The following is a 26222-nucleotide window of genomic DNA, read 5'->3' on the forward strand; positions in this document are numbered from 1 at the left end:
TCTCTCTAGGAAATGGTTAAGGCTGTTAAAATTTTATTGACAGTCAGAAGAAGGAACAGATTAAAACTACTATCATTTTGCTGAAGGGTAAGTTGGAAGAGTAGATATTCAAATGTGGGTGTTTACTAGCGAGCCATCAATATCAGCCTGAAGAAGCTGACAAATGAAGACAAAAGACCCAATCCAAAAAAAATGCACAGGTTCACGCTTCTCACTCGCAGATCCCAGTGAAGGCAGCTCGAGGTAATTAAGTTAATGTGCATATGTAGCTGAAGGATTGAGGCCAAGGGGGGATTAAAAAGCCGAAACTATAGCAACAGACTAAGGACAATAGCTGGAGCATTCAGCGTAAGTGAACTTTTCCCCTTTAAACCTGTGGGCACTACAGAAAATCAAATCCAAACTGTGGCTAGGTTAAATCACAGCCTGGAACAGTTTTAGAAAGGTAAATACCACCGCTCTATTCATGAGTCTCAACCTTGTCTGCCAAAAAATTGGTCAGCTCTGCAGACAAGCATGTTTTAATTTTTTTTTTTTCCAAATAACTTTAAATATATTTTTAATATACAAAATTTTCAATCCCTTCTCAGGATTACTGCAATACACAGCTGAAATTGTTGCAAAACTTCCTGTATATGGAAATAACTAAGGGTGTTAGATATTCCATCTTAAACAAGTTTTCAAGTCTCATTTAAACCCCTGCAAACAAAATGGAAGTTTTTATTTAGTTTTATTTGATTTTATCAGATGCCTTATACAAAAGCTATAAACTGTTTAGTTAAATATATGTACACGAGCTGTTGCCCTACTACTGCACATGCTTGTTACTATGAAATAATAAAGATGTGAAGCTAAATTAGCTATAAACACATGCATAGCATAGTTTCATTTCTTTCTGTAGAGTTACAGAATACTGTCAGAAATTGTTACAGCTAAAATGCTTTGTGATATGTTCAAGATGTAACTTTTCTAGAAAAACAACAAAAACGGTTCCTATTCAACGACATCAACTCTAACTTTTACTTATTCTCCTCTGAGTTTTTTACTCAGCCTTCCTACATGATAGCAAATAGGTATGGACAATTTAATCCAACCCCCTTTTCTTTTCTCCAGAAAGCTGAGAATAACTTACCCCAGAAATGTAATTATACGACACTTAGCATAAATGAAAGGCTTAAATCATTTTTGCTTCTCCAGCAATAAACACAAATACAATAAACAAATATAATAAGCAGGAACAAAATGATACAAATTACTGCGCTACAAAGAAATAGTATTTCTGAAAATTACTTTTGGGTCTTGACAGCTAACAGCTTCTGTCTATCTGACTGGCATTGTTGCTTTCCAAAGTAATAAAAGCATTAAAACAATACTTGTATTAATACTTGTAGAATTAATATAGAATTCCAATACGGACTTGCCAGTAATTTGAGATTGCCTATTATGAATAGTTCCCTATTTTTCTGCACAATATACAAATTAATGCGTCAGGTAAAAATAATAGGCATCAGCAGATGTAAATAGAATATACAAAGGTGTGAGCAAATACCTTTGCTTTGAAGTTTTCTGGGACTGATCTTTGAGTCTGATTGTACAGATTTAAACATTAATTTTCAGGTGTAAAAACCTAAAAAATCTAATGAGGAATCAAACAATGTTTTAGTCAAAATAGGTAATACACAGACAAGCTTCTCTACTAAAATAATAAACTCTTCAACAGCTTCTATTCAGCATTCTCTCAAGACAATTTCTAAATTACACAAGATATATTCACACTACCCCGCCAACCACCGCTGTCAAATCAGGAGTGGAATTTGGTAGCTTGGATTTTATGATAAAAATATTAAGAAGCTGACTAGCTGAATCTTCATGCCAGGTTTTGTGATTTAACAAATTTATATTTATAGGACAGATAGGAGGATTAATCTTCATAATCCTACCATGAGCCTCAAAGACATCAATAAAGCTTAATAAAGCAATAATAGAATCAAGGGATTTTTAAGTTTGGTAACTGGTCTTCTGAGTTAAAAGCATCAAAGTTCATAAGTGATGTATAAATGAGAGACTATATGCTAGTCTAGCAAAATACTGCAGAGATCACTATAGAGGACAACTACTGATTATTGCCAAGTACGGGAATGCACCAAGTCTATGCTAGCCCAGTCCAGCGATCTGACTAATTTCTGAGGTTGGAAGGCACAGGGCTCCTGTAATGGGATTGATGCTGTAACTTCAGAGAATGATCTTTTGTTAATGATAAAACAAAGTCATACACGTGATCTCACGTACAATTCTAATTATAGTATATTTTCGTTTAATATTTATTCGGGGGGTGGGGGGGGGGGAGAAGAAAAAAAAAATCCATCTGTCCCCAGAGTGTGAAGCATTATCAACCTATTCCACTCACTGAATACAGGATTAAAAACAAGATGGGAGAGGCACATTTAAAACATAAAAGCTCCCCAGTCTTTCCTGTATGCTAGTAACCATTTTAAAATGTCATTAGCATCCTCCCCTTTCAATAATCAAGGTTAAATACACAGGGTAGTTTTGGGTGGAGAATGTCCATTTCTTTATCATGTTCAGTGAAATCACAGTGCAAGAAGAGTCTTCTAATAAAGAAAGTTTATAAAGCTTCTTCAAGCAGGTGAGATCCTAAGTCGTCTCCTTGCAAATAAAGCTTGCCTGTGAACTGATCAATGTATAAAGTAGCAAAGGATGTAACAAACTGGATTCTTGTTATACAAACAACTCTATTTTCCAACCTTAGCTGGCATATTGCTGTGCAAATATCAACATTTCTGCAGTGAAGCTCCAAATAATCAAGCTTGTTATTTATTTTTTTAAATAAGCCTCAGCGATTTTTCCTGTGTCCTGTTCCTCCTCCTCCTTTCCACTGGTCAATTGGTAAAACCGGAATGAAACAAGGACAAGACCAGAGCTTCCTTCCTCTGTATTGTTTCTCCTAAACTCTTCTAATGTAATTGTCCCTGAATATCTACATTCATGTCCTATTTCTTCATCTGGTTCACCAGGGGAGAAGGAAAAGGTTGTGGCTTGGCAGGCAAAGTTCAACCTATTATTCAATCAATAAAACATTATTCGCCCAATTACAAAAAGCTGGGAAGCTTTTGCCATCAGCAAAATGCTACGTTCATTTCCATTAATATTTACAACCATTATTCTGTTTCTATTAAGTGATTTACCTCAGATCTAAATTTATTTTATTTGAGGTAAAACGCACCTGGAAAGCTTCTTCCATTCCATTTCTATTCCGATACGAACATTCTTTATTTCCGCTTCAAACACCATTCCATTCTGTGCTTGCTAATTTTCTCAAAACTTCTGGTAAAATGTACTTCTAACAATCCTTGCAACATTTTAATCTGTTAATGTAAATAATGCAATTTCAAATACCTTCCAAATTTTAATGATAGTGACATTCCAAGGAAGCAAAGAAAAAAAATAAATATGCAAACATCCAAAACTGATTGCACAAATGTTTTCAGCTGCTACCACAATATTCATTTTCCACTATCATTTTTAATTAGTACTAAAATTTGTACTGATCCCATAAATATGCACATTTTATGCAGTTAAAATACTTACGTTTGTCTAGAGAGAGAACAGAAAGGGAGGTTGTCTACTAGTTTCTTCCAAGTCTAAATACTCTTGACAAAATAGCAATATGAGTTTGTCAAGCTGTCAAAATTAAATAGGTATTTAGGGAGGTAATGCCAAAAAAAAAAATCTACACTACGACCCGACCTTTTTCAAAGTTAACTCCATCATTTAGAGATCAGGCAAACAGACATTTTGAAGAAAACAGACAGAAGCAAGAATTGTGGCATGTTTGATGTTGATCCTTCGAAGAAATGTGGTTTAAAAGACTGTGTTTTCCGTTTTGTTCTTTTAAGTTTACTTTGAAGAAATGCTTCATTCCTAAACCTCCCTCTAAGCTTTAACAGCATTTCTTTCCAGATTATCATATCCTCCCCACTAGACTGTGCCAAAACAAGGTAAGGATGACCGACCTCAAGACAATTTCAGTTGTCCCCGAAGGTCATTTGATCCTGTCAAATGTAAAAATTTGCTACACCTAGACAGTTTTGCCTCTGGAACAGAATACATGGAATAAACTTGTCAGTCTCTTATCCGGGAGGGGGATATGCCAGTAGCTGACCCCAGCAGGTTTATTTCCCTCCCTCCCCCCCCCCCCCCCCCGGAAGAGGAATGGCCATGCTCTGCTGTCCTCAATAAGAGGACTTGACAGAAAGATCATGTTATCTACACCCTCTTGCGTCCTCTGCATGTCAATTCTGTGCTCTTCAGCTGGCAACAGTGCCATCGACAATACATGAGATCCTTCCAGTGCAAGGAGAAAACCAAGAATTTTACACCAGTGGGAAAAGGCCTCTCACATGCACCTTGCAGTAACACAATACTTGCAGATCTTGCAGGGGTTGCACAGATGGGTTACGTGAAGAGGCCAAAGGCCACATGCCTCCACCATTCTTCCACAGGCCCACAGACAGAGCAACAGTCAAACACTATCCCTAATTCCCGGCCAATAAATCATGTTTTGAGAGTTCTCTCTCAAGGCAGAGAAATAAGATGGCTGAAAGGATCCTTGATGGATGCAGTATCTCAACAAAAAAATGCCACTTCAGTATAAGTCAACATCCTTTCCTCTTTGATTATTGGGAGTATGGATCCCCACCGCAGGTGACTGACACGCGTTCTTTCTGCTCGCAGGCTGATGGAAACAAAGAGCGCCAGTCACATCAGTCAAGTAGGGATTCAAATACTGCCCCTTCAGATCTAACATCAGGCTCAAACCCACGTGAGCGTACAATGCTCTACAAACACAAGTGGAATAGCCCACATCTCAGCTTTGCAGATTTCAGGATCAACTGACGATGCTTCCTGAGCAGAATCAGAGCAAGCCTTGATGGGCAGCAGGAGAGGTACAGCCACCAGCTGGCAGAGCAAAACGTTGCACTGAGTTATCCACTTAGAGAGTCTCTGTGAGGAAACGTCTTGGCCTTTAAGAGCAGCCTCCTACTGACAAAAAGAGACTTAATCTGATCAGTGTCACTATGTTAAGCCACGTACACATACAAATGATGGCATTTCTTCTGTGGACTGGAATGCCTAATATATGCTTACTGGCTGACTTGGGCAAGGAGTTGAAAATATAGCTAGATGGTCACTTTGTTCAAAGAATTGCAAGTACAGCAGGAGGTTTTTTTGCACCTCTTTGATTTCTTAGAAGAGAGGAGAAGAGATATCTGGCCAGCACTACCAGGGTGTGCATAAGATAGAGCGCCACTCTGAATCAACAAGAAATCAGGACCCAACTGGGATAATACAGCCAAACTAGAGTGATGTGTTGGTCTGGGACAGACTAATAATATCTTGCTCACTGACAGTCCTATGGTAAACTGGTAATGCATGCTCCTGGAATGCCTTTTCAAGGGTAGATACAGCCTGGTCAGAGAAGACATTTTGCTAGAATCTAGAAAGACCGGGCAGGTGAGGGGTGAATAGAGTCCTCTGAACAGTGTCGCTGCTAAAATACAGCTCATAGTGACATTGGTAGGCTCTTAAATGCAATTTTCAATAGCAGGAGGTGATCTTCAGTTGGCAAACCTGTCAGGAGCACAGTTCTTCCCGGCAGTGATCACAGTTCCTTCCCTTTATAGGGCTCGTTGCTAAATTCAGAATTGCCCCTCCTTGGATGTGCTTGGAACTGTAGCTCAGCTCCTGGAGTTGAAGTAAAATTACCCAACCAAGGCCAATGGTAAGGGAGATGAACCTCATTATTTCAGCATTGGATGAGGCTGCCAGTCCTCAATCAATGTAGATGGCACCCTTTCCTCTCCTCTACTTCTCCCTCTCCTTACAGGCAGTTTCCTATATTCCAAGGGCAGTAAGGTCTCTGTGATGGGGTCTGAAGACCACCTTCATGAACAACTTCAAGAAGCACAGCCAGAACCTGATGCTCTCTCAGCTTCCATATGCAGCATGCATGGAATGCATATGGAATAAACACAAGCATATCACAAGAGTGCCAGGGGCACAAGCAAGTACCTCAACAGGACACAGTCTCTGCTGCATCAATCAGAAGCATCAGGTCACTGTACCACAACCGGAGCTTAAAGTCAGACAGCCTGATTTAAATGGCTATGCAGCTTTGTCATGCCAAACAGGTACGTGAGGGTCAACTGCCTGACTGTTTGTGCACTCTAGTTTTACTTGCATGAACAACCATTATGCTTTTTCAGAGTTGTTATGAAAGAAAGCCAGAGCAGGAAAGCCAAAATAGGTAGGTAACTCAAACCCCAGAACATATCTGAATATCCAGTTTGTGGCCATGGCTATCAAAGAGCCTGCATATAGGCACATAAGCATCAACTCAAAGAACAAAAACATCCCTCCTGAGCAAATGTGAGCAACCATCTTCTATTTTTACAATGTTTTATGATACACAGTGGAATATGAACTAAAAGTATGGCTTCTAAGTATAGACTTACCAATCAGAAATCCCTTTCATGTCAAAAAATACATCTAAGTCACATGTCGCAGGGATAAAATTTAGGACAAAGTTCTGTACACCTAAATATAGATCATGTGATTCTCAGACTCCTGCTTATCTGGGTAACGTACCACATATACCTATTAACCTGTACTGCTAACCTCCTCCCATCTTTAGTTTTCTCAGTATATCTTCTTCGACAATTTCTTTGCATCACGATTATTCCATTTCTTTGCATCATGACGATTACAGACAAGCTGAGATTCAGTGAACAGAAAGATAACTCTTCTGAAAGAGAAGAGCGTGTGAGAAGGGATCTACATTTACCTCACTGAGGCTTTCTTTTTATTCATTTAACCTTTGAGCATGGGGCTACCTAACCTGCAAGAGGCAGTTTCGAAATGCAACTGGAGCACAGCGCAACACAATTAGTTCAGTCAACTGAAGCTGCACCTTTAATGCCAGTTTGCTGCACTTTATGTCCAGTTTGGCTGATAGCACAAACCCTCACTGGAACACATATGTCACTATATGTGACTGTCCATACCTATGTCTGATCTCTGAATTAGGTTTTATTTCAACACTAGAAGAAAAAGCTAGGTAGTTTAGTGCTCTAGAAAGGAAATTCTCCTTTTCTCCTTTATCAGATCCTAGAGTTGCCTGCTCCCTTTAGAGTATTCTTCCCACTGGTAGGTTGTGATTTCAAGAAATAGACTCTTAAGATTTGGAGTCCAGGGTGTTCAGTAATTTCAGCTATTAATTAGCCTGTTTATTTGAACATATTCTACACTTAAATTGTTACAACAGCCTTTCTCTCCCACAATTTTGAATACTGATTCTTATGACGAGCCACTGGTGACTTACAGCTAACAGACTGAGGGTTTTGCTTTGTGTTGTAGCTGAAAGGAACTGTATCAAGAACAGATCTGAAGTGGGACCTCTTTAAAGGTCAGCTTCCCTCAGCAGCTAAACCAGAGACAATGGGGCAGTGCTATGAACCTTACACTAACCTATGTTGCTTACTCTGCATTGCTTCTTCTGAATGCACTATTAGGTCAGCAGAATTTCTTTCATTAGTACCTCTAAACGTGCATGTGCACACTTGCTTTAATTTAAATGCTCAAATAACTGAATTGGAAGAAGAACCATCACAAAGTGAAGATTGGTTTAAAGTGAAAATTGAACCCATTTACTGCAGGCAGAACCTTGGACGGGAATTTTTAAATGTATCAGAGAATTAAATGCTCAAATTTCATTGCACGTCAGTATAGTTTGGGCACTGATCTTTCCAAAACTTTTCTGGGCACTGATCTTTCCAAAACTTTTCTAAAATTCCTAACTATAATGAAATTGATTTAGTTAAAATTAAATTACCAATTAGCAAAACATCCTTAGAACATTGTGTACTTGTTCCTCATTAAATAAGCTATGCCCATCAATTTAAGGGATACCTAAGGTCCCAACAGTAGTAACTTGTACAAAAATTGTTTACACATCCATTGACTCATGAAAAAATGAGTCCCAAAAAACCCCAATTTTTCCATTTTACACACTTGTAATAGCACGTCAGCTGGGCTAAGAGACTTTACCCAGTGAAAGAATTTCTCTTTCTCTCTCCTCTTTAGGATGAGATTATCAATGCTATTCTGAAATGCTTGGACTAGCCTTATCACTGTATTGTGTCCACACACCTAATAATGAAGATGAACCATTCCTATTTTCACTGTACCTGTAAGCAAGATATTTCCTTTAACATAAGCATTTAAAGCTGCAAAATTGCTGTAATACTATGCAGTATTTAAAATCAATTTAGAGAAGCCAGAATATATAAACACTAAATATATCCAACAGAATAACCATAGTAGCTGCCTTTCAATTTCCATGGAAACACCACTTAGACCACAAAATAGAAATCCTAGACAAATGTTAATCTCTTAAACCTATATACATTTACACTTTGAAAATGCAGTGATGCAGTCTAGAAAACAAAAACAAAACACCCTGCTGGCCCTCCTCATGCACAAAACTTTTCATGCAGTCATGCCACAAAGCACCTCTCAAAGCAGGGGTTCTAACGGCAGTATCTTAAAAAAAGCAACACACCATGGTAGTGATGAAAATAACTTGGAAACTGACTTCTTTCCATGCAATGTTTTTAAAAGATTAAAAATATACCAAAGTTAACAACAAAATGCCATATGCCAGCAAAACAGCTGTGGCTTGGGATAGCATGCAGAAAGGAGGTCTGCATAGCTGCATCATGTAAGAAAACAGCAGATGAGGAGAAAAAAAAAAAGCTAGGGGGAAGCTGAGCTGGGGGAAGAGTATGAACTGCAGTCCTTGATCTCTTCAAGCTTATTCCCACCCAGAAGAGAGTTCCTGGCAAAAGCTGAGGCTTAAGAACGTATGTTCAGCCAGATAAAGCCTTAAAGAAATAATAAAGGACAAATCAGGTAGCAGCCAGAGTTATTGTTTCTCTTCTCCAACCAGGCATTAAAATCTATTCTATTACATGGATAACTTCTCAAAGCTCAGAAATACCCTCAACACAATACCAGATTAATCTGGCCTGACGAACTTGCATACTTTGAGACCTCTTCCAGAACCCAGCAAAACCCCCAAAATACACATGGCTGCTTCCTTTACAGTCTCTGTACACCTTGAGCGCTTGAGTTGCAGAAAACAGAAAGTAATTTCTTTTCAAACTAGAGATAGTGACACTCACAATATCTTATAAACCCCTAGCAAACGGCTAGGGCCTGCCCCAACAACATAAACGATTCCCTGAAATTATACTATAGGGAAGATGGAGGTTTAAACACATGCACAGACAAGAGGTTCCACCGAATATGCCTCACAAACCTAAGTGACCATCCTGGATTTCTGAAGGAATGCAATATGTAAAGTCATCTTTTTTGCTTCTTGTTACTCTTCTGTTAACACATGATTATTTCTCACTAAGAATATTTCAGTAATGCATCGTAAAGTTTCTTTTTGATTAATTTCGAGCCAATTAGTTTACTCTTAATTATCAGCACAAAGACAACAATTTAAATAATTCTTTAGTACAGACATCTGGCATCCATATTTCCATTTTTGACACATTTCTGATTAACTGAAGAATGTCATATGCAGCTGAGTTTCCAAAGCTAATTTAGACAGGAAAAAAAAAAATAATCCCCTGGGTTAGAATCTGATTGGGCACTAAATTAACATGTCTAAAGCCTCCCCACCAGGAAGCGTCATGCCCTGATCCTGCTCGGCTTAAGCTCTAAAAGCACAAGGTACCATAGCTGAAGGTAAAACTTAACAGAACAGGTGCTAAAATATACACAATATACACAACGTAGAAAAAAGCTACGTGGATTGAGAGACAAACAGATGAAACACAGATATGTTGAATTCAAGAATTTCAGATTACAGAGGACAAAGAACAGTTTGTTGACTTGCTAGCGGGCACGCAACGAACCAGCACTCCCAGTGACTTCAGTCACATTTCTCAATTTTCCTGCAGAAACATCCTGTTGCAATGACAGTCAAACACAAGTAGAGGAAAGGGGTGTCCGCATAGGAGAAATAGGCTTATACCCTTATGGTTAGAAATTAAGTCAATGTCAGACCACCACAAGAAAGGTGGTCTATGTTCACCTAGGAAACACAGAGGAAGACAAAAATAATCTCCAAACTGTTAGTAACCTTAGAATGTTGTTTTCTGTGAATAAATTACATCTTATGCCTCTCCACTTCCCCTCAACAAATGCTCAATCAATAAATCAGTCAATTACTTTCCATATAGGGTAGAGAAAAAAAATATTTTGAATTTTCAGTTCCAATTAATTTTGGAAAGATAATATAAATTGTTTTCCAATTTGTTCAATCACTTAGCACTGAAGTGCATCAAAGCGCAATTTTGTTCATTTTTGTCGTGACACAATGAGGCATGAGAACACAACGTCTTTATATGATGAAGCAATCCCAGATGAGCAATATTTCAGATTCTGTGATAAAAGTTAACTCTAAAATACACTCTGCCACTACAAAACTAGAATTGCAGAAAAGATAATTCTACCACAGATACACCATCTTTGTGAAACTTAAAATCATCAATTATACAGTTCAGATCGCATCAGTAACACAGAACTTTTGATTATTAAAAAATAGAAAAAGAAGAAAGGAAAAAAACAGATGGATAAACCTCAGTAACACTATAAAACACACCATTTTTGACTTTGTTAATAATTTTTACAATTTATTCAGCACTATTTTAAAAAGAAACCTGAGACATTGAGTGAACTGATTTGCAATCATATAGTCTTTAGAAGTCATCAAGTAAAGGACGCTCAAGAATGATAGCACCAGGAAGAGAATATGAAAACAATATATGCAGACCAAAATTCTCAATCGCAAATATTGTGGCAATGTACAACTGTGCTGCACAGCAGAAAGTGGCATGATTTTCAGAAGGGATGGTATTCATTTTAGGGGAAGCACCATTGGGCTATAGCTCAGTAGAATATTTAGCTGACATGACCATTTGGGCAGATGAAGTTAGACATCTGGATCTTTATCAAGACAGACATAAACATCCTTTAAAGATTCAGATGTCTGACTTCATTAATCCAAAACAGGTACTTTAGTACCTGACCAAAACAGGTCATACAGCTTACCAGAAAATGAGGAATCAAAACCAAATAACCAATTTGTGCATTTAAAAATGAAAAGGAAAATTGTAAGTATAAACTCTAAAGTTCTAAATGAAAAATGAAATTATATTTTGCTACATACATATACATACACGCACACACATATATGTGTGTGTATACATATATGTGTGTGCGTGTATATACATACGTATACACACACACACACACCCCTGTTAAACCCCGTCATAACGTGTTCCTAAACATACAGCAAGTTTTAAAAGATTACCTTGTAAAAATACCATCCACAACACCAATTCTCGACTCCTCCGCAGGAACGTAGGAACCAATCTGTGCCATGACTGTGATCAACGCAACTTGCTTTATATAGGAGCTCTTACCTCCCATGTTGGGTCCAGTTATTATCATGACCCTTTCACCATCTCCCTGGAAATATAAAACAGTGGTTAAATATACTGCCCTGACCTGCAGCACTTGCATAAGAAATTTTGGTGTGTATATACGACTTAGAAGGACAAAGGACATGTTCTCAGGATTACATATTCTGCTTCCAAGTGAACACCTTGCTTCATTCTTGGAGGCCATTGCATTCATTTCTCAAGATATTTGGAAGTCTCAGACCCATAAATCTTCCTAAGACCTTTCCAGGTTGGTGAAAGAGAATCATCACAGTCGACATTAATTATTCTTGAGCAAAATGGGCAGGAAAAGGAGAAAGCTTCCCTTTCTCCATCAAGGAGCCAATACAGCACTTCAAGAACTTTCTGTGCAGTTTCCTTTGGCAGAAGGGATAAATTCAGAATAGCCCATGCTGTTCATAATTCAGTTTTGATCTGGATTCCTCTCTGGTTAGAGTTCTCATTGATAAATAGGGAATTTGGTAGATCTGGTAGACAAAGACCTGACCTAGATTTTACATCCATTCCTTTTTGTTTTGTTTGCCTTAGTATAACACAACCCAATCCAAACAAACCAGGTGCTACCAGAAATCAAGACATTGCAGTTCAATACTTGACTGCAGCATGGATATTGTGAACACGCTGTATCTGATCTCTGATTGATCACTGCATCTAATAACTGAAATCCTATGAAAAATGAAATCAAATGTAAAAGCTCATCTCAGCCCTAAGAATCCCCAGAGTACTGAAAAGTGTCTAGGGCTCCAGAATAAAACCTTCTTCCTCTGGTGCAAGACAACTGCTAATAAAACATTAAAACTCACCTATGAGGAAATAAAGTTCTCAGGGCCTGAATCAAGGTTAGGAAATGAAGTTACAGAAGGATAATCAAACTTCAGACAATTAAGACTTTTCCTTTCTACCGTGTACACATACAACAAAATCCAATAAATTATAAATTATAAACTAATCAAAAGGCAACACATTCCACTGCCCCACAGGAGGAGCACAGAAAAAAGGACAAGGTGTGCATAACAAACATTAGCCACATTACTTAGGAAACTTGGAAGGGATCAGGCACTACCACAACAAGAACAATATAAGAATCTCTACAGAATAAACCTCATGATCTTTACAGATTTGCTTTTCTATTGCACTTCTGTTCTGTTAACAGGGAGGCAAAAAATATTAACCTATGGTTGTCAATTTTAGATCACAATTCAGACCATACAGAATATACATGTAATAGGTATTTATATTATGCAAACAGCTGCTTAGCTTTTGTTAAGGGAACCCTATCCCTAAGAAACTCACCATGTAGTCAAAATGCAAGCAATGCCATTATCAGGAAGAAAGGATGGATGTTATGAAATGCATATTGCTGCAGGGAGAAGAGAATTCGTAACATTCCAGTCTTCAGGATACGGTTTCAAAACTGCTACTAAGATTTTGTCAGGGCCAACATTTGGCTCAACATAACAGAATTATAGATACTTAAAACTAGAACGAGTTCATCTGCTAAAATCCACAGAACAGACTTTGCTTGCATGCAGGCAGCCCAAGGATTTGTGAGGCTCAACCCACAAGTTTCTTGCATGTGTTTGGTATTCCTCCAGGGTCCCTCCAAGCACGTTCTGTGACTGGTGGTGGGTTTGCTAAACCAGCTTTCAGAAAGAACATAAGCTGCAGCATCACATCAGAAAACCCATCTGCCCTTACAATTACATGAAACCGTAAGCTAACATCTTACTGGAATTTTTGGTTAAAATTACAAGTAGTAAAAGAATCCATGGATATTTTTTGGCGTGGAAGGAAAGAACAAGATGTTTATGTCAGGGCGCTGTAAGAAAGCTCTTCCTGAAGTTAGATATTTTACAACATTTCAGCTGAAAACATGATAGGAGATGCACTTCCCTGCTGATCCAAACACTTCAATTTAAAACTAGAGGCATTCTAACAAACTGGATTCCCACCTACCTCTCACAGAAAAGACAGAACTCAAACCAACAGTAGGAGTGAAGTCAATTTTACCAAGATGATTACTTGATTCAGTAATATTCAAGATGGGGAAATCTAACATTAGAATGTGGCTAACAGGGGAAAGTGCATGATGATTACTGAATGAAATGCTAGATTTTGTGTAAATGCCATCTGTTGCTTGTTCTGACTTGATGAGTAATTTTTAAAATGTTTACTTTTTACTGAAGTATTGCACAATTATCTATACCATCATTCAGCATTTAAAAATATTTCAAGATAAATATACACAAACTTGAATGGGGTTTATCACAGCAATATTCCATACTGATGTCTGCTACCTCTTCTAAGTTCATACAGTAGTACAAAAAGGCAGCTAGCATTCAGAAGTAAGCTGCAAGCACATTTTCACATTAATGAAGAACAGAAATCTAATTTTTCAAAAAAAAAAAAAAAAGGTATCCAGATGAATATTTAATGAAAAAAATCTCAAGATGACAGTAACTTAAAAGAGAGCTTTTCAAGAAAAAAGGAAAAAAATTAGAATATGCTCATCAGAAACAGATATACGAAATAAAATAAGGCAACGTTTTCTACCCCCGGTAACTGCATATGAATAGCAATTTGAAGTAATTTAGGTCATAAAATTTAGGTAACACTGAATAGAAACTGTTAAAAAGGGGCCCCTCACTTTCTTTGATCTATCGACAACAGTACCAAGCAAGTTATAGTCTTCCTGCCTCTCAACTTTATGTTACTTAATCCTCTATGGCAGAAAACAATAGTCTGGGGACTTACGGCCTACAAGTTACACATTAGGAAGCTTTATCATACAATAATATAAAAGGCTTTTTACAACTAATGTGCAGTCTACAGAATATGCACATGATACTAGCTAATGAACAGTCAGAGAGCCAGAGCTACACTGTAAAATTAATAAGTGCCGTATGATTTTAATAATTCCAGAAAAAAATGGAAAACACATAGTAGAGAATTACCTACATCTGAGATACCTTAGAAGTAAATTGGAAAACTGCTCAGGTGACACAGAAACTGAAGTTTCTTGCTATTTCGTATATTATATATCTATGAAGAACCAACTAGGGAAAAACTCCACGAACTTGAGATTAAAATTACAGACAATTGTGCAGTCCCCCACAATGACTTTGTTAAAAAAAGATTGTACCCATTTACCTTTCATAAAACTACTGTTTTAAACTTATTTTCCTAATTTTGAGATCACTTTACTTTTCATTTGTTTATGACGTTAAGCCTGAAGAAGACTGCAGAATGTATCTGGCTACTAGATATCAGAAAAAGGACAAAATAGATGTGGTCATGTCTAACAACATCCTTCTGAAATGCAAGTAGGCAGTCAGTTGTACGATTAAATTATTTATTTTAATTTCCTGGCCCAGAAGCAAATCCTAGAGTCCTTCCCTTGAACGATTTTGAAGCTCAAATGATATCTCAGTACTTACTGAAAGGTTAGTGGTGTTTGGAACATACTGATCCTGTTCTCCCAGTAGTACATCAATCACAGGGTGCCTGCCATTTTTTATAATAATTTCTCTCTGATTATCTTGCACAATTGGTCTGCAGAAAGGAAGAGAGGTAAATTTCAATGTTTATTCTATCTGATTATTTTGAACTACTGCAATTAAAGCTTATGGGGTACGGTCTAAGATGCAAATTTTTGTGAAAAGTTACAAATGAAACAAAAATGAATTCCTCCAATAAATTTCCTCAGTTTCATTCAGTTATAAAAAGAATTAGAAGATTCGATAAAGAATTTTTAGAGTATTTCCATAATTTTTTCTTTACCTAGGGAATGTTTTCAGTCATTTATGTATATTCTAAAGAACTAGGAAGAACTAGAAAATAGGCAAGTAATTGCAAAAAAAACTATCTTCTCTCTGCCACTGTACCAGCTCTTCAAAGTTCGACCGTTTGCAAGTACATTTAATAATTTCAACATTGATTCTTTGGATGAACTAGGCTAACCTGCCACTTCATCAAGTCCTGGCTGGAGCACGGGGAGTAAGAAAAACTGTCCAACTGTAGATATCACGACCAGTAACACATTAACCTATACAAATCAAAGACTACAGCATGACAGAAGCACAGTCCTCTTATGAACATTAGCAGCATTCATATCTGACAACAACTCCCAAACATGTTTAAGAGTCATTACAATAACTGTCAGCAGAAAGAGCTTACTATCTAAGCTGACACACTGAAATGACGGTATTGTTTAAGATATGCAAACTAGATCTATTCTACCTATTTTTCCTCATCCCCAAACCAGGTAAGAATAAAATAAATGCTGCTTCAAACATTTCCAGCTTTTATAGCTGCAAATCTATATTCAAGGATATTCAAAATAGAATATGTATGATTCAGTGCTACCTATCTCCTAAAAGCTCTTCACAGAGCACAAAATGGAAAACAGCATGTTCCATTAAGTCATGATTGTGGCTTTTTTGTTCTTTGCAATGTATTTTTTTCTTTTTCGATATAACTGAAATGTAACATTCACTGGGAGGCAAACGTGGTTTCATGTCTCAGCAACAGCATTTTCCAAGGCTAGAAATACAGGCACTCCACAATAAGAGCAGTAGCTTAGGAAAAGAAAGAATACTGGAATACAGCCACAGAATTTTTGGGCTGGAAATTAAGTAACACTTTGTGTAGGCTTTAGAGGGAAGACAAGATGTAGGGAATGTGGTTTTCCTTGGATAGAAGAATGATTGTATACTTAGAAAGGAAAATGGGAAAAAAAAAACGGCATATTAGGAACACATATAACCGAGGAAAGAGGTACAAGTTAAAAATGCCATGTTTTTTAGCATAAGGAGATTTCCAACAGTTGTATGGCTGAGGTGAAATCAATTAGGAGAGCGCCTTAGAGCTGGGGACAAAGCAAGGAAATTTCACTCCCTTTCTCAGTGGGTGGGTAACTTGTTTGGAGTTGTAACGTGATGGACCAAAAAGGGAGGAGCACATACCTAGCTGCACTTACCCCTCTCCACTTCATAAATGAGAGAGGAAGATGCCAGCTAAATGACCCATTTGCTAGTTTAAACCTCTGCCCTCATCTTTGAGCATCTTTTTTTTTTTTTTTTTTTTTTTTTTAAATTGCTCGAGTCTCCTTCCCTATAATTGTGAGAGAGGATGTGGTTTCAGGATGCCAGGAGCCTGGCGGACTGCCTATTCTGCTTTCAGACAATAGAGCCAGCCGAAGCAGGGGCTCAGACACAGCCATTCAAAAGATCCTTCCTGCTCTGTGTTCACACAGCATGTGTCATGAAGTTTTTTTAAAAAATTAGTAAGTTGCTGTGGAACGTCCTAACATGTCATTTAGTCATAAAATACCTTTTCAGCTGTGTTCCTTAAAGCTAAGGAATCCACAAGTCTGCAAAACAGCTGCACAAATCTCAGATGATGTATGAGGCTACCCATATCATCACCTTCATGGAACTACCTTTGCGGCTTAAGAACCTTGGCTTTGTACACTATCCATGTAAAGAATGAGCATCTCAAAGCAGAGGTCCCAAGACGGCCTGCGGAGGCTGTCAGAGGTGCTCACCTCTCCCCAGCAACTGTGTGGGGCACGTGGGTTCCTAACTTCACAATTCAGTTAAACGCCTCTGAGTAGGGTGGTATGAAACAATCCTCATCTAATCCAAAAAGGTTCAAGCTCAGAAATACTTAAATTAACTAACATGGAAGTCCAATCTTTCTTTCAGTAGCCCTCCAAACTTAATTATTGACATATTCCCTGAGGCTTAACACACCAAAGAACTGTAGTAATTCCTTCTGAAGTTTAACTGAGAAGTCTCCTCCCTGCCAATTTAAAAGCTCTAAGCCACTCTAATATTCAGTGAATTATTTAAACTCCCCATAATGAATTAATCAGATTTCAGTTTGTTTTCTTATCTGAGTATACAGAAATAAGCTAGCAATTACTTTCAAAGAGATCTTGACAGAGGCACACAAGGTCTGAAGGTCCAGAAGTGATCAATATTATCTGCAACGCAGTATAAAGCAAAGTGTATGTCAGTTGATTTCTCTTCTACCATATACACCTAATACATGATTTGCTGGATTTCCAAGGGTCTCAAATTTTACTAGTTTAGATGGTTATTCCTAAGTAATTGTCCAGTCAGTTGTGGCACAGCCCCACAATGAAAACTTTTTAGAAGTTAAATACAGCACTTCCAAAAAAGGCACATGGAATGGACAGAGGCGGGTGGCTGCAGACTGGAAGCTGACCCCTTCTACTGTAAGCCTCTGGCAACAGGAACTGCTGGCCTCTGGGACTGCACTCAGCAAGCTGAAGCGGCAGCTCAGTGGGTCACCGAGCTGCAGGATGGACAAACTCAGGAAGCAGCCCCAGGCTGACCTCCAGGCAGAGGGAGGCTGATCTGACCTGAACGCATCATCCTAGGTGAGATATCATCACTGCTCTGGAAGGTCACATTAATATTCACCTGTCTTCACTAGAAGTATGTCTTTGAAATATATCTAAGTTTCTAAGGTGTATGACATGTTAGAAAGACATCATAAATTCAAACCTTCTTAAGAAAAAAATAAGAGCACGGACATTATTTTCATCTAAATTCTAACAAATATTTACATACATGTGAGGCATCATCTATTAGACTCAAGTCAAACAACAGACAGACCAGAACAAGCTGTCCAATTTAAACTGTATTGTTTACAGATTCGGATTAAGCCTGCAAGTGTTGCTTTGCAAAACAGTTTAAGTTGAAACTGCTGTAAACAATCTTAATAATACATTTTATTGTACTACACACATTCAAATTAAATTTATTTTAAATACTCTATTTCCCTATAAAATCCTAAATAAAAATTAAAAATTGATTACCTGCAGTAGTCTCCTTGTTTAGCCACCTGGGCCAATGAGAACAGACAGTCAATAGTTGCTAGGTGACCAATCGCTTTAGACACAGGGTGATAATGTTCACTAAAATGACTATAGCAAAACAGAGAAAAATAACAGGAGAAGAAAAAAATTAATTTCGTATGAATACATATGTATTGTCAATAGATACCCTATACACATTTCTCACAGGGTTCTTACAGTCTTTAAATTTCTCTGAATTCAAATCTCCCAGCAGTGTATTAAATTTTAATATGAGGACACAATCTTAACCGAGACAGACTTCATGTTCCTGTTGTAACAGGGATTTTAAGCTTGAAAAAGCAGGCAAAATGAAATTATCTAGCTTGTATATAAAGGGTCTGCAGCTGATCCTTGCTGCCTAATCAGCTCTATAACATGCCACTGTCTATCACAGTGGCAACTGAATCCATCCCAACTGCCAATTTACTTCTACTATAAATTATAGTAAAAGTGCCTGAACACAGGAACTGTCTAGAATTTCAGTTAAATATGGTTATGTACAATAGAAAACTCAAGAATTCACTTTCAATTTATGGTATTGTTTCCCACAGCACAATAATGACGTTACCAAGAGAACATAGCTTTCAGCTGACTTCAGTCTCCTAGCCTGCATGAATTTCTTCTCCTCTCTCCTAGTCACAAAGTTACAACAGGGAAATATAAAACTACAAACTCTAAATTGGGAAACATAAGAGAAACAGAAGCCATATCAAAGTAGCAAAACTCAAAAAAAAAAAAAAAAAAAGTAGGGTGGTGAAGAAGTAAGCTCTCCCACATTTTCATTCCCAGCACTGAAAACCGCAAAGTAAATATGAGAAGTAGCAGATCGAGGTGAAGAAATGTTAACATAGATCTATTCAAACTTACATGACTAATTTAGTGACAAGAGTTATTCAATAAAACTATTTTTATAGTATTGCAAAGCCAACACTGCCACAGGAGAGTGAACTAGAATGTTTTTCTAGTTCCTACCAAATTAACAGAATCTTTAAGGTTCCTACTACAGGGTAAAATCTCAGCCTCAGTCATATCCATGTCACCGCATGCACTATGAGCTGGGCACCAATGAACGGAACAGGAACCTACAGCTCTGCTGGGGCCTTTACAGAACTGATAACAGTGCATGAGCCCCAAAGGATGGGCACGCTTGCACACGACAGCTAAGTTGCTTGCAGTCAGAGAGGTCCTATTCACATTACTGTCCCCTTCTGTCCTATTCACATTACTGTCCCACATTTCCAACCTCTCTGTCCTCAGCAACTGATGCTCCAGCAGTGGAGCCTGTTCACGGAGCGAAGTCAAATAAAATGTACTTGTGTTTTTGTAGGACCAGCTTAATTCCCACTCTGCTCACTCTCTGACTGCAGAGATATCAATGCCACCATGTGGGAGAGGTTGTGAGCGGAGCAGAACTGCTGATTTTGGCAGCAGTGAGTCTCTAGATCAACATAGATGTAAGAGCACCCAGAGACTCACCCCCTTAAAGCCATACGTACGTTCAGCCTGATCTCATCCTGCAACAGAGGTGGAACCCTGCAGGAAAACCATTATCCTCTGCCATCCATGAACCAATGTGAGAGCAGCCAACCCCCATCTTGGATGTCAGAGGGCCTAGGCTGCAGCTTCTAGATTTCTGTCATATGAAGATTTTGGACTGCTGCACCAGAAAGCTTGACCACTCCTTTCTGAGGTACATGACACTCATTTTGTCTGCCCAGCATTCCATCCAGTAAACAGAGCAGACCCAATTTAACAAAAAAAGGTAGTATTTTTTGAGGAAGAAAACTGCAGATAAGATCATTAACATATGAGATATACAGTAATTAGAAGGTCAGGACAAAAACATTTATCTGCAGAAATTTAATGTGATGGTAGATCACAGAGGGTTACAGCAGAGCCATTTTGAAGATTCTTTGGCTAAAAGGTCAAATAATTTCTTCTGAAACTCTGACCTGCTACAAAAGTTCTCCCATGCCAGTTGTGAGAGAGAATACTACTTTGGTTACCTTCTAGCAAACAGATTTACAGGCACTAACAGGGTTAGCATATAAAATATAGGGCTATCAATAATCATATTTACCCAAGAGACTGCCTGAATATTTTCTTTTTATTTAATCTTTTTTTTAAACAATGGTACACTTAGCAGGGAAGCCATACTGTATATCAACTAATATAAAAAGTGAATTTCATTAGCTTGTATGTATAATGAATTCTCTTTTCTTCTCATTTACCTTGTATTTGAATACTACAGCAGCAAGATACAATATCATGCATTTATAGTCAGTCACATTTTCAGGTTCTTAGTGCTAGTTTTCAAATTTAAGAGAGGCACTTCATTTTTTTTAATACTGTATTTTCATTAGAATTCCAAAATCTTTTGGAGATATCCCTGCTGGCCTAAGTCTGAAAGGGTCTTACCTTCAAATACCTTAACTTCAAAGATAATATTCTAATTTACCAAATCTTTCAATTGAGTTGTCCACAACAAACCTAATTATCAACTTTAATAATCTTTCTTAAACAAATATATTTCTTTTTCTGTTCAAGTAGCAATAAAATAAATAATAAAACGAGGAAACCTGAATCTACTTTGTAAACTCACTCTAGAAAATTTAACCATTCAGCACTGCAGTCAAGGACTAGCTGCTCCCGAAGCTGATTCAGATGTCTGTAATTTTCTATAATAAAAGGAGAGTGGAAACGGCTGACAGCTTTTGTGCTGGAAGAGAGAGAAAAGCCAAGTAGGAAATCAAGGTTACTAAGCAATCAGTTATGCCATCTACATGAAAAATTAGACTAGTTTTCTTATTCTCTGTAAGCCTTGAAATGGATGTAAAAAAGGAATGTTCTTTTATTGTGGTACCACACTCTATTGATTCCAATATTCCATATTGTGAATAGAGTGCTTGGTCACTAAAGCACGGCCAATTCAGAAAGCTTTTAAAAAGCTTTTCGCAATGTAGCATATATCACTAAGTACATAGCTCACAAAACTTTCAGCAATACACTGCACAAACGGATGACCTTTTTTTCCTGACTCGGTGGCATATACAATAAACTCCAAGAAAAAATTTCCCAAAGGTGACTTTAAAGAGGAAAACTTACCTAGCCTGACATAAACTTAGTAAATACAGAGTATCTTGCATGGGTACTAGTTTCCGTTTGGGGCACTTGCTATTTTTACTAAGGGCTACTTTTGGCATTCCCAGACACTCTTCTACAAAACCCAGAATAGCTGTAATTTGCTCTTCACAGTCTTAGTTCTGGATAATTTATGTGGTTTTAGTATTAAACCTTTGTATAAGTCAACAGAACAGCATAAGTCAAGAGAATAACATTTCAGAGTTCACCTATTTCTGGGTAAGATAATATTAAGACGTCTCCTTGGTTCTCTAAGACCTAAGTAACGGTGATAGCTGTCTGTGGTCATGCATTATAACATTAAGGTATTGTTTAAATAATAAGAGATAGAGAAGAAAAAAGTCAATTACATAATTCAGTCCATCTGTTTCATTTACTGATAAAAGTATCCAAAGCTATCTAAAAATCGCGCTTACATAACACTAATCACAAAAGCAAGCAAAGCCTGGGCATATGAGAGTAAAATGACATCTTACAGACACTGAGTTTACTGGGATGCACAAACGCATCTTTGCACAGCTACCCTTACATTTCTGAACACATTAAGAACAACCTGGATGGCTTGTACCTACAAATTATAGGTGCAACTGAATCAAGATCAGTTTTGACACCAACACATATCCTTTGAAAGACCAACCAGGGAAAATTACATTAAGTATATATTGTGTTAAAAAAAATGTTTCAAGAACCCCAGTTGTTCTATTTGCTTTTAGATAAAACTTATGATGACAATAAATTAAGATGACAATTTTGTTCCATTGATTTTCAGTTTAAAAATAAAAAATACAGGGAGAAAACAGAATATATAAGGAATTAGCTTTAATACTAAAAGACATATTTTATTTTTGCTTATGTATTAGAATACGAAGACATTTTACCTGCTAACCATAACCCAGTTAGATGGCACAGAAGATATAAGGGAATTCTTGACTTCTATCAGAAACTACAATAAACAGAAACAGAGCATTATACATCACAGTTAATTAGGGAGACTACAGAAACATATTCTTCAGCTACGAAGAAGTCTGCATGTATCAGAGGAAAACCACATTCAACCAACCTGAAGAGACTGCGCAGGCCGCAAGCTGAAAAGGTTTTTTCTGCCAAAAGTGAGTTATGACATACCCTACATTTCTATTGAAAGAGCAGCTGCTTTCCTGAGCTGTTCTGTCCTGCTGTGCTGCTGCTGCCTCTTCTCTGACCTTCTGTTCCTCTGACCACTAACATGTTCTCCTCACCTCCCTCCTACCAAGCCAAAAACAGACCAAAGCTAGTAAGTCTTGCTTACCTGATCCTGACCTGGCTTTGAATAGAATCAGCACACAACTCATTTACACAGACTCTACACTATACGCCACGTGTACCGAGGCTACTCCTTATCAGTGAGACGTGCCTTGCCAGCTAGGGAACAGTGATTCATACTCGGCCATAGTTACCCATGACATTCCACAAGCAAGACCTCAAAACCTCAAATGCTAGCACTGTATCTCAAGTACATTACTTCTAATTTAGATCCACTGGGTGTCAGGAAGGGAAGGAACAGGGGAAAACACTAGTAATGGTAAGAGTCTTAGAACAGTGAAAATTATATAATGTGCTTATTGCAGTGCCTTACATGACTCTTATCAGTTACCTTTATAACTTTAGCCTAAGGTGTTACAACTTGAAAGAATTGAGGCATTCTCAGATAAAAGAATTCAGCTGCAAAATGAATTCTTAGCAGAAATTAGATTAACCCAGAACCGAATCACCTTTACAGCAAAACATCAGACTCTCATCTAACACAATTCTTCTATTACAGTCAGTACGATTTAGATAAAACCTTCCCCACATCAACAGCACTGCCAGTAATCACCTTCAGGTACAAACAAGGAAAGTCCCAACATAAGCACAAGACTCCACAAAGGACATAACACACTAGCTCACCTAAGAAGTCCTTAAAATACTTGATATAGTGGAAACCCTGAAATTGCATAATACATATTAAATAAAAAGGCTGAAAATAGGCAGAAGTAGAGATCTGCAAAGATTCGAAAATGAGAAGAACTCACTGCTTCCACCACTAGCATTGTTGCTGCTGCGTTGATATTACAGCTTTTTCTAAAGTTCTTCCCAAGACAATCATATGTGCTGTGTTGATAAAGGGGAAGAAAGCAAATCACACCATGTTTATGTCTATCCTGGATGCCTGACTGAACTTAAACCATCCTAAATTAACACATTCAGTTCAATTGTCCGCTTAGTCTGTACAACTAGTGAGAACAAGGAAGAGATTGTGATCTCCTTCAAGCCAATGAAAGCATTAGCTTTTTCATCTTTTAATTCTTAGCTCTATTACATAAATAATTGCCGCATTTAATGAACTTGAACCAAAGTACTGCTCATGCCATGCACAAAGCATGCATTTGCCAGGTATAGCAACTTCTCTCTAATCCCTGCCTGAAACAAATAGCAATGCTATCGCTAACTGGACAGGCTCTCTGTCCTGTTTAGTGCCTATAATGAATTCCATTAGAGGTCTGGAAACAAAAGATAAGATAGATATGGGTGTAACCTTGTATTTTGAAAAGAAGGTATGCGTCAACTGGAGCTTCATCAAAGCTCCAATAGAAACTTTATACCAAATGTAAGTTAACAACCTGCAGGCTGACTCTCAAAATCCAACCGTGTATTCATAATTATGAGCTTGGGGGCACACACTAAGCACCTAATAATTTAATCTTGGTTCTCTCCAAGAAGGCCTTTTCCTTAAATACATGTTCTGAGTGGGGAGATATATAGTAAAAGTTTCCCCGCAGTTTTTCTCCCTTCCAGAACTAACAGACCATATACCTGCTTCGGCACAAGTCTGTTCTTCAGAAGTGTTTGAATTCTACAACTACAAGAACTTGAGAAGAACATACTATACAGATCTGAAAGAGAGCTCAACTCAAAGAGCTTTTTGCTAAACCTACGCTCTGCTCTTCCCATACAATTCCCTTACCATCACTTTCATTCCCCTTTCATGCCTTTCCTTACCTCATTGCCCATCTTCTGCAACCCTTCCTCTACTGCCTCTTTTGAGGTCTCTGAAACACCCATACCAGATGTAATTATATAACAGCTATCCATAATCACTTCAGCATACACCAAGACAGATCTCTGACCACAATGATTTCTGAGCTGTCCACTACCACAAAGGCCCCCCTCTCTAAAAAAATCTCCACAGTGAATGATAGTTTCTAAATATTCTCCAGTCCAGTTCACATCTATCTGCCTGCCCCCACTCTTCTTCCTTTGAAGAAGCCTTTTCTTCTCCCTTCCTCCACAAAGGTGTCTTCATCCACCTCTCAAACCTTCTCCTCTAAAAGAAACCTTTCAACGCCTGGCTCTTCTCCTCCTTGCGTGATATTCTAATACATACTTCCATGCTTCCCCCTCAGACTTCAGCTTCCATGCGGACAAGTATACCCAACCCAGTAGCTCCATGTTTCCTCACGGCTCAACTTCATCATTAAAAGGACTATTCACCTGAGGTCTTTATCAAATGCTGCTATATCTAATTCCTCCACTACTGCATTGTCTCTCGCTTTGAGTATTGCCTTTCTGCCCCCTGCCATGTCTCTTTGGCCTTTCTCAGCCTTCTGGTTCGCCAACACGATAGGAGGCTACTATCGGCTCCTTACATCCCTTGTCATCACTCTTTCACCCCAAATTCTCATTTTATTTCCTCACTCCTCAGTCTCCATTTCTGTTCTCTAGCCTTTTTTACCCCCCGCCAAGATTTCTTCCTCTCAGTTTCAAAATGACAATGCTGAACAACGTTACTGCATTGGGCCTTTCAACTCCCCCACAAACCTGTGTGAATCTGTTCTCTCTTTTTCTGCGCTGAACTTCTTGGCTCACTGGAGCACAGCCTGCCCACACTTGCATAGCATCTAGCATACAAAAGCTCCAGCCTGCAACCAGTGCTTTTAAGAATTAAAAGTAGTAAAACAACACTTATCATTCTTTAATACTGTTCTTCTCTCCCATCTTTCAAATTACAGTCCTAATCACTACTCAGGAAGTCATTCTACCATTCTTCAAATTAACCTAATGTTATGTTTCCTGAAGATTCACTGAAGATATTTCAGCACGAAATAGCCACATAATTAACCTTGCAAGCATACATGTATTTTTATAGATACAGAAAAGCAAAGCATTACTGAAGCAAACTCAATTACAATGTGTTTCTCCTCTTTAGATCACTAAAATAACCAAGTAAAACAAACAGAGTGACAGTCAGAATAATGTTATTCAAAGCTGTACAAGAGAATATTTTCAAATGACCTCATCAACTATCACAGCCTTTTTCCTAGCAAGCCTAAATCTTAAGCTAACCTCCAGGTATGCAAGGATACAGTGGTACAAAAAGATACCATGTTACCTCTTGACCAGAAACTGTAACATAATCTGCAGAAGGATTCTTTATCTGTTTACGTATTTCCAGCAGATGTAATTGGATTTTAGAAAGCACATCCAAGATTTCCTCTTTCTTCTTCCTGATGACAGGGAAGTCTGTAAGGTCTTTGAACAGTTGGGTTTTATCTCCAGAC

At 37.9% G+C, this 26222-nt stretch overlaps 1 protein-coding gene across 12 annotated transcripts in view; it reads right to left on the bottom strand.

Moving 5' to 3' along the window:
- LOC138060926 (DNA mismatch repair protein Msh3-like) overlaps positions 1-26222 on the bottom strand; it is a 113465-nt gene that overhangs the window by 15452 nt on the left and 71791 nt on the right. For all 12 annotated transcript variants that reach the window (XM_068926320.1, XM_068926329.1, XM_068926332.1 and 9 more), the window contains 6 exons: positions 26054-26222; positions 22524-22588; positions 21107-21223; positions 18466-18573; positions 15056-15170; positions 11468-11625 (listed from right to left, as the gene is read on the bottom strand). In XM_068926320.1, coding sequence (XP_068782421.1) covers positions 11468-11625; positions 15056-15170; positions 18466-18573; positions 21107-21223; positions 22524-22588; positions 26054-26222 — 732 coding nt within the window. The remainder of the gene's footprint in view (positions 1-11467; positions 11626-15055; positions 15171-18465; positions 18574-21106; positions 21224-22523; positions 22589-26053) is intronic.

This window comes from Struthio camelus, chromosome W, assembly GCF_040807025.1.
Source record: "Struthio camelus isolate bStrCam1 chromosome W, bStrCam1.hap1, whole genome shotgun sequence".
In the NCBI taxonomy this organism is placed as follows: Eukaryota; Metazoa; Chordata; class Aves; order Struthioniformes; family Struthionidae; genus Struthio; species Struthio camelus.